The sequence below is a fragment of the Talpa occidentalis genome, unplaced genomic scaffold (genome assembly GCF_014898055.3).
Source record: "Talpa occidentalis isolate TD23 unplaced genomic scaffold, MPIMG_talOcc4v2.1 talOcc4.5, whole genome shotgun sequence".
Lineage (NCBI taxonomy): Eukaryota > Metazoa > Chordata > Mammalia > Eulipotyphla > Talpidae > Talpa > Talpa occidentalis.
Window position 1 is genome coordinate 84,474,654 of NW_023604861.1, and position 9,334 is coordinate 84,483,987.

The 9,334-nt window shown below is 49.7% G+C and overlaps 1 protein-coding gene across 1 annotated transcript; it reads left to right on the plus strand.

Annotated features, from left to right (window-relative positions):
- Window positions 1-2,680: 2,680 nt before the first annotated feature.
- On the plus strand, window positions 2,681-8,470 carry NOTO (notochord homeobox). The gene is made up of 3 exons (XM_037526842.1): window positions 2,681-3,062; window positions 5,698-5,912; window positions 8,312-8,470. The coding sequence occupies exons 1-3, from the start codon at window positions 2,681-2,683 to the stop codon at window positions 8,468-8,470; spliced, it is 756 nt and encodes a 251-aa protein (XP_037382739.1).
- The last annotated feature ends 864 nt before the right edge of the window (window positions 8,471-9,334 follow it).

Sequence of the window (9,334 nt, forward strand, 5' to 3'; positions counted from 1 at the left end):
AATAATCCAACACAAAAATAAGCCAATGCCTGGAAGAGGCACTTCACACAAAAGAGGATATTCAAGTGGCTGAAAATTTTATGAAAAGATGCTCAACATGAACAGTCTTCAGAAAAAGGCAAACTAAAACCACATTTTGATAAAGGTCACATAGCTAGGGGATTTGAACCTAGACAATGTGTTAACCTCTCAGGTTCTGTTTGCTCATAGATAAATTGAGCATATTAATGTCCAGCCTCAGGAACTTAGAGTGAGAGGAGGAACAAGTAAAACAATAGAAAACTGATAACTATGTACACAAATATAGTGAATTATGTACTGAAAATCCAGAACTAGAGACATAGCAGTTAAATATTCTGTCTAAAAATTAGCACAAATCATTTTACCAAATGTTTATGAACTTTTCTTCTTACAAGATTTTGTCTTGTTCTTTGTCAATTCTCCCTGATCCCAGGGTGCATGCTGCTACCAAATTAACTCACTGAGAGTCTCAGTGCATAAAAGAGCACAGACTAGACACTTAATCATGGTCCTATAGATCTGCCTCATCCTATCTCTCACTGATTTCTTTTACGAAGCTTAGCCCAGTTCATCTACCATTGCTGCCTGTCTCCTTCCCATAATAGTTACAAGTGCAACTTTATTGAAGTCTTATGACAATCTAATCGTGTATTATTGCTTAAGAAATTATTATTTAAATTTCACGAGAAATTGAGGTTTAGAGTGAACAGCCACTTACCCAATGTCACAGAAATGTTCAATGACAAAGTGGAGATTTGAAGTCAGGCTCACCCAATTCCCAAACCCACAGTGTTCCACTGTCCCCTAACAGCATCAACTGATGTCCTCTAGGCTGAAAGGTGAGTCCAGGTGTCCCTCCTCCCAAACCTTGGCATTGTCTTCTGTGTAGGTCCTTGGGGGTGGGGGGATTTCACACAGCTCTTTCCTCTCAGAGGAAAAGCCCCTCTGAAAGAAACATGTTGGGAAATGAAGTGTTGTGTGCAAGATTGGGGGCTAGGGGGAGTTTCTAGAACTTTCACCTGGATCCCCCCCAATTCCCAGTGGGTCTACCTCAGTCACTCTTCTGAATTCACATCTCCCCCAAGCCCCTTCTGCAAGGCTTATATTGTTGGCATCTCACCTGGACGTAGCATCACCTGGCCTGAACTAAGAAAGCCTAGATCTGGGGGCCAGGTTGGACCACAATTTCTCCTCTCAAGAAGCCTCTCCTTCCAAGCTGCCTGGGAGGCTTCTGGAAAGGCAGGGCCAGTATTTGCTGAAGGAGGAGGCCGGCACAGATGGTGGCAAATCCCAGCATGGTTCCTCCTTCCCCTCTTCTAGCAGGGCAGAAGAGGCAATATTTGTGTCCAAAACAGCAGTTCAATGCTAGGTATTGATTTGGGGACACAGAAAGTAATGGGAACCTGGGAGGCAGGAATCCCTCCCAACCCCACTATCACAGAATAGTGATTCACTATGCACCAGGCCAATTCTAAGTGCTTTACATGCATTAATTTATGCGATTACACAATAACTCCATGAAGTAGCTACGACAACCATCCATTTTACAGGTAAGAAAATATAAATAGTAACTTGTAACTTGCCTAAGAAAGGACAGTAAGCAGATCACCCACCTATAAAGCAGGGATGCCTGTCCTACACCTATATAACACAAGGAGATTTACAGGCCTTCACATTGGCAGTAAGTTTCTTAATCTGGAACCGTTACAGTTTTCCCCCTTTCGCCTTTTTGGGTGTAGGTAAGCTGTTTCCAGTGGGGCACAGGTAATGTGGATGCAGAAAGCCCCTGGGAAGATCCAGAAGAAATTGGTAACCTCGGAAATGTCTCCAGGCAGGAAAATTGAAAGGCTGGGGATAGGGTGAGAATTTACTTTTCATTGTGCTTATAAAAAAGATATTTAGGGCCTCCCCGGTGGCGCAGCGGTTGAGCACTGGGTTGTGAAGCTGCCCGCAGCCTCTGGGGCGCCGGTTCGATCCCCGGCTGCTCCCCGGCCACTGGAGGAGGGTCCCACATGGCGCGCAGACCTCTCCTGCCGCCCGCTGCTCCCCTCAGCAGTGTACTTCGGTCCTTCTGCCTGCTCTGCTCCCCGCTCTGGCTCTGGTGAATTCTCTCACCCTCCGCGCTTCTGACTGTACCCAGTGCATGTATAAACAAAACAAACAAACAAATAAATAAATAAATAAAGCATGCCTCTATAAAAAAAAAAAAAGATATTTAAATTAAATTGTAAAACTGTAAAAAAACTGCGCAGGCGCACGTGGTTTTTGGCGCCCCGAACCCCTTGAGGGCGAGCAGTGGCTGGGTGGCTAGGCGCTTCACCAGCGAGCCGGCCCTCAGTGCTTTTCCCGACGCGTCGAGGCGGGCTTTTTCAGATGCGGAGGAGGGAGGGAGTACGTTCCCCAGCGCTGTGGGGACCTTGACTAGTCCGGGACTGGGCACGGCCTGGGGACTGGGGGTGCCCTGGCTTTGGCGCGTCGGGGGTAAACCCCGCCCAGGTCTCCGGAATAAAGGCCGTCCCCGCCCCCGCCGACAGCCGGGGTCGTTCCCGGTCAACAAGTCGTCTCTCTTTCGCGGTGTCCTCACCCGTCTCTCGAGCTCCCCACCCATTCCCTAGAGGGGCCAGCTCCTTCTTCGAGCGGCTCGGGCGAGGGCCGTACCATGCCCAGCCCAGCGCCCCGAGGCCCCCCGCCGCCGGCTCCCGCGGGCTCTCGGGTGCAGACCCCGCGCCCTGGCCGCTCTCCCGGCCGGGTCACGCCCGGCTCCTCCCGACGCCTGGAGTCCTCCTTCTCCGTCGAGGCCCTCCTAGCCCGGCCCGGCCCCCGCGCGCCCGCCGCCTCCCTGCGGTCAGTCTCCGCCTGCGCTGCCCCGGGGCTCTGGCCCGCAGCCCCCCGGCCTCAGGCCCGGCTTGTGCCCTGGGCGCGCCCCGCGGCGTGGCTGCCCGCCTGCCTGAGCGCGGGCCTCTACCAGCCGTGCCCCCCGCCCGCCGTGCGGGGGCTGCGCGGGCCTCACCTCTGCGGCCTCCAGGCTCTCGGTGTCACAGGTACGAGGGTCTCCGGACCCGGGACATGGGGGTGGGGGGTGGGGGGCGGCCGAAGAGTGGAGATCGCCACCGTGGGCACGGGATGAAGTCCCTGCGTTGGAAAGCCACCTGTGGTTGGGCTTGGCCTTGCAGTGGAAACCTTGTGACCCTTGACCTTGCAGTTGAAACCCCAGCGAGAAGCTCACGCAAGGGTTCCGGAGGAGGGAGGAACTGGGGAGCGCGGAAGGTTCGGGTGGATCAGAGAGGGCTCGGGAAACTGCCGAGGCCAGCGCTGGGGCTGCAGCAGGACCCAGCCCTGCTCCCTGCTCCCGCTCCGGTCCCTGCACTAGGGATTTAGAGCGCCCTGCGTTTGACACACCGCATTTGGATAACGCTTAGTAGGGCAGACTCTTCTCACCGCCCTGTCTTAGCGGGGGGTGGGGGAAGCGTGGGCCCCGGGTGGTACCGTTCAGTGAGGAGCTGCTGGGAGCTGGCAAATACCCAGACTCGGGTACCTGCTCCACTGCTCACATCTGTGTGAACGTAGTCTCCACACCTAACTGCTCGGAACCTGCTTGTTCCTGCAATGGTACCGTAGGGCTCTGGAGCACAGGCACTTACATCCCAGTGAGAATTTAATTGTTAAGGCAACTTTAACATTTATTTGTTAAGTTTAATTGTTAAGGCGACTAGCATTAACATCTGTTTATGGGCCTCTCCTGGTGGCGCAGCGGTTGAGCGCTGGGTTGCGAGGCTGCCTGCAGCCTCTGCAGCGGCAGTTTGATCCCTGGCCACTGGTGAGGGGCCCACAAAAAACAAACAAACAAACAAACAAAAAAACCACAAACATCTACTTACACAAATGTTGGCCACCTTGGGCCACCTGGCTCATACTTTCCCAGGTAGCCACCAGGAAAACAGGGGCACAGTTAATGCATGCCCTCCCGTACCAAGACCCTTGTGATACAGCGTTATCTGGCTCCTACTCCCTGGGCTTCCCCCACCGTACATTTCCTCAACTCCTTCCCGCTGAATATTTCCCCCTCTGTTGGAGAGAAACCCCTCTGGTCATGCCACTGTGTCTGGGAGCCAACTTTTCTAACCCTCCCCACACACCCCAGGCCTGAAATGCAATTTACTACTTTATATTGCAATTGTCTCATTTTCAAATAAGTGTTTGTGTAGAAATTACACCCACACAGTTCAAAGGTCAAAATGTTTACTAAGTTATATGGAGAAGTTTCCTCTACCACTCCTGCCCTCCCCTCAGCCACCTGCTTACCCCCACCCTACAAACAGCCAGTGACTTCTGTTTTATTCTTCCAGAGGTATTTAATGCATACTTAACACCTAAATACACATCTGTGTGTATACATGTGTGCATATGTGGTATACACACACATAAATATAATATATATATATATTTCTCCTCTCCCCAACCCCCATATTAGACACATTGCTCCACATCTTACTCTTTTTCACTTGGCCATATATTTTGGAGAATTTTCCATATCAACACTGTCAGAGTTTCTTTACACTGTAGAGTAGTCCACTGTAAGGATGTGCCATAATTTATTTAATCAGGTCCCACTGATTGTTTCTCATCTTTTGTTAGTAAGCTTATGATAAGGCTAGTGGGGTGAGTGGTTAGGGTCCCAGGTAGCCAGGGCCTTGCCTCACTCCCTTACTGGGGCAGTTTGTCTGCCAGTCCTAGAGCCTCCCCAAGGCTAGTGGGAGCAGAGGAGTCTTACTACTGCAGTTGCCATTCCTCAGTCTGGAACATTCCTCTCCCCAATGCCCAGTGGCTCACTTCCTCATTTCTTCCAAGTCATGATGCAGGTACTGTCCCCTGGCCATCCCTGCTGGCCTACAGAGTGGTGAGCTGAATAGCACCTTTGTGTGCACTAGAGAAGGACACTGCTTCCTTCAGGCAGACACAGCACCTTGCCAGAGGACAGGATTTGGCCTATGGAGAGTAGGCAGGATTTCAGACACCACTTAGCTTCTCAGCTGGGTACCTCCACTTACCTCTCAGCTGCCCCCTCTGTGGAGAACAGCTGCACAGAGTGACCCTGTTCAAGGTCACCTCGGTGAGGTGAGGTGGCTATCCTTTATAAAGATGCAAACTGTCCTACCCCCTAACACTCACATATCCTTTCCTACTTTATTCTTCTCACCAACGATAATCACTTCCTAATATACACAAAATTATACTTATTTCCCTTTTTTACTGTTATATAATTTTGTTTGTCCTAGAACTGTGCTTGTCGCATAGTAGACATTCAGAAAGTATTTGCTGAATGAATGTTAAAAGGGTCAGCAATTGGTGATTTCTCCTTCCCCCACAGCATAGGATGTCCTGAAGTTGCCAAGAAAAAAAGTGAAAGCAAGGAGAGATGGAGGAGGGGGCAGCTCTCTTAAGGCCAGAGGCTAAGTTACTCAGCTAGAGAACAGTGGCGCAGTAGTCTCAGAAGATTATCTGTCCCTTCCTATTTGTTTTTTCTCCTTTCTATGCAGTCGCTTTTCGCTACCTTCTTACTGTGTTCCCGGGTCATAGGCAAGGCAGGGCAGTGGAGCTGTGTGCTTGGGCTCTCTACCCCAAGGTGGGGGACCGAAGGGTGCTGGATAACCTCCCCTCCTGCTGTTTGCCCTTTAGGCTTGGAGCTGGCCCACTGTCCAGGCCTCTGGAGTTCCCCAGACTGGGCCCCAGCTGAGGATCTTCAGGACACTGAGAGACCCCAAAAGAGGGTTCGAACTATGTTTAACTTGGAGCAGCTGGAAGAGTTGGAGAAAGTGTTTGCAAAACAGCACAATCTGGTGGGGAAGAAGAGAGCCCATTTGGCAGCCCGGCTCAACCTTACAGAGAACCAGGTGGGAGCAGGGACTCCTATAGGGCCTGGACCACAACTGGGGACAGATCTCTCTGGGAGATTTGAAAAGGACTTTGGAGGAAGACATGGGCCGTCGTCCTCTGTGCCAGGCCATTTGGGGAGATAGGCCCTAACCATTGGCACACTCCCTACATGATGAAAAAAGCAGTCCCATTCAAAGTCACATCATGGGAACAACATACAAAGTTAATCTAGAACTTTATAATGTTATCTTGCCATGTGAAATAAGTGGCTGACAGTGAAATTAAACAGGCTTTTAAGAAACTAGATACTATTTTTTTTTAATTCCCTTTACCTCATATTCTCCCCTAGCTACTGCACAATTTCTCTGTTCTTTTCACAGGCAAACTCCACAGGAACTGCCAGTGTTGTCTCCATGTCCTAACCTCATCTACTCCTTAACTCATTTCAGTACAAATTCTTTCCCTACCACTCCCCTGAAATTTCATCAAGGTCTCTAATCTGTGTTGCTCAAGTGAACAGATACTTTTCTTTCCTCATCTTACACTACACTCAGCAGCAGTCAGCATTTAAACACTCCTTCTCTCACAGAAATACTGCTCTGCTTCCAGACGCCGCATTCTCTTGGTTTCCTCCCAACTCGCTGGCCTCTTCTCTGCCCCTGTGTAGGCTACTCTTCTCTGTGGCCTCAAATTTTTCCCCCCTGCTGATCTCATCTATTTCCATGGCTTTTTTTTTAATACACTATTTTTAAAAATTTTTTTAATATATACTAGAACCAGGGTACAGGCCAGATGCACAGAGGGTGAGAGGATTCACCAGAGCCAGAGTGGGGAGCAGAACAGTCAGATCTACTGAAATACACTGCTGAGGGGAGCAGCAGGCAAGACAGGAGAGGTCTGCTACGCCATGTGGGAATCTCCCCGGCCGGCCGGCTGGGATCGAACCTGCGCCGCAGAGGCTACAGACAGCTTCACAGTGCGGCGCTCAACCACCTACGCTACCAGGGAGGCCCTATTCCCATGGCTTTAAATACCATCTATAAATGATCCCCAAATTTCTATCTCTAGCCCACTCTCTTTTCCCTCTTTTCTGACTTGTACTACTACCTTTCTGAGGTCTCCATTTGGGTATCTTATGGATACTTAGACAAGTCTAAATCTCAATTCTTGATATTTTTCCCCCAAATCCATTCCTTTCCCCACACAAAGCCCCACTCCCCACCCAGTTGCTCAAAATGCTTACTCATCCTAGATCCTCCTTTTCTCCCACATCCAATCTATCAGCAAGCCTTGATTGTAACCACTACTGCCAAAATGCAGCTGAAGTTGTGTTATCAATCTCCCTTGTCCCCAGTTCATACCAGCCCCAGTTCTTGCTGGATCACAGCAATAGCTTCCAAGCTATCTCTCTATACCTGTTTTCATTCATTCTTCACACAACAGCAAGATGTGCAATTCGGACCTCCCCGGTGGCGCAGTGGTTGAGCGCTGGGTTGCGAAGCTGCCCGCGGCCTCTGCAGCGCCGGTTTGATCCCCGGCTGCTCCCCGGCCACCAGAGGAGGGTCCCACATGGCGCGCAGACCTCTCCTGCCGCCCGCTGCTCCCCTCAGCAGTGTACTTCGGTCCTTCTGCCTGCTCTGCTCCCCGCTCTGGCTCTGGTGAATTCTCTCACCCTCCCGCGCTTCTGACTGTACCCAGTGCATGTATAAACAAAACAAACAAACAAACAAATAAATAAATAAAAAAAAAACATGCCTCTATTAAAAAAAAAAAAAAAAAGATGTGCAATTCACTTAAGATGTAAATAGGATGATGTCACATCACACTTAAAAGTATCAAGGTTGATACTCCTTACCCCTGGACGTCACAGTCATGGATGATCTGGCCCCTAGTGACCTCTCCATTTTCCCTATTTGCTTTTTCCTCTCACTCTCAGATGTTTCACCCCTGCTCTCCTCCTTTCTGACCCTCAAGCTTGGTTCCACCTTAGAGCCTTGCTATAGGTCGTCCCTAGCCCCAGCTTACTTTGTTGCCACCAGGATGTCCTCTCATCCCGAGTGCTGGTTCTCAAGGATGCTCAAGTTACTCTCATTCGTACTTACATCATTCTCCCTGGGTTTGTTATTAGTCTCTCTCCACTAGACTATGCCCCTATTGAGCAGGGACTATGCCCTTTTGCTCACCACTGTATCATGATCACCAAGGGTAAGGCCTGTTACCCAATAAGAGCTCAACAAAGACTCACTGGATGAGTAAATGGCAACTGGAATTATATGGAAGAGTATTTTGGAGGAGATGCTTCCCTTTAGAAGGAAGGGCAAATTTTGAAGAGAGGAATAAGTGCTGCAGGAATAGGGTAAGTGCAGTGGGAACCGCTGGTCACAGTCTGATCTCTGCCCACTGCTTCCAATTATAGGTGAGGGTCTGGTTCCAAAACCGCAGGGTCAAGTATCAGAAGCAGCAGAGACTGAAACTGCCAACTGTGTCTGCCATGACTGCATCCCCCATCAAGCCCTCTAACAGCTTGGACACCAGCATGCAAAGAGAAGACGCCAAGTCAGGAGTGGACAACTAAGCACCAGGACAGAGGCTCAATCCAGCCTGTCTGGGCCAGTTCTTTCTGAGGGTACCCACTGGAAAGAACTTCCTTCCCTACATCCTAAGAAGAGACTCATCAGGGCCAAGAGGCACAAGAGGAATATGAACTATAAAGCAGTTCCTTTCTCTATATATGTTGACCTCTGGGAGTTGGAATAATGTGAGGTCAGATGCACAGACTTTGACCTTCAGCTATGTCCTTCACCAAGTTACTGAACTACTGAGCTTTTTTCTTCATCTATATAATGAGTATATTGATCATTTAGACCTCCCAGGGCTGGAACAATGTCTGTAAAGCACTTACAGTGTGCTAGGCCCAGTGCTGAGTTTGCAGTAGCTGTTAAGGCTTATAGCTCTCTCTCATCTGGGGGAGCAGTGGGTGTACCAACCCTGACCTCTCCAGGGATCTTTCCCTGGCCTGGCTGTGGAGGAGGAGTCTCTTTGAATCAGTGCCTGGGCATAGAGGACTTCTCTACCACAAATGGAGTTGAGGGCAAAGAGGAGGGAAAGGCAGACCATTTAACCCACTTCCTCTTACAGAGTTTTCCCAAATATTCTTGTTTTGTCTGAATTATTACCACTTTCAGAAGGAGCTCAGGCCCAATTGCCTCCTTGGAGTAGGTATGCTACCCTAACCACCAACTTTCTCTCTAGCCGCCAGCCTTGAATCTTTTCCATCTTCATATAGAATAGAGAAATTTGACTCTGCCTTTACCAAGGCATTTTGTCATAAACTCAGAAGTATTTTCACACAGTGGTTTTTCCCTTTCACAGCCCTGACTTTAATCCCTTTCCTACCCAGGCATATGCTTGTTTTCTCTCAGAAACCCTGTGAGGTCTG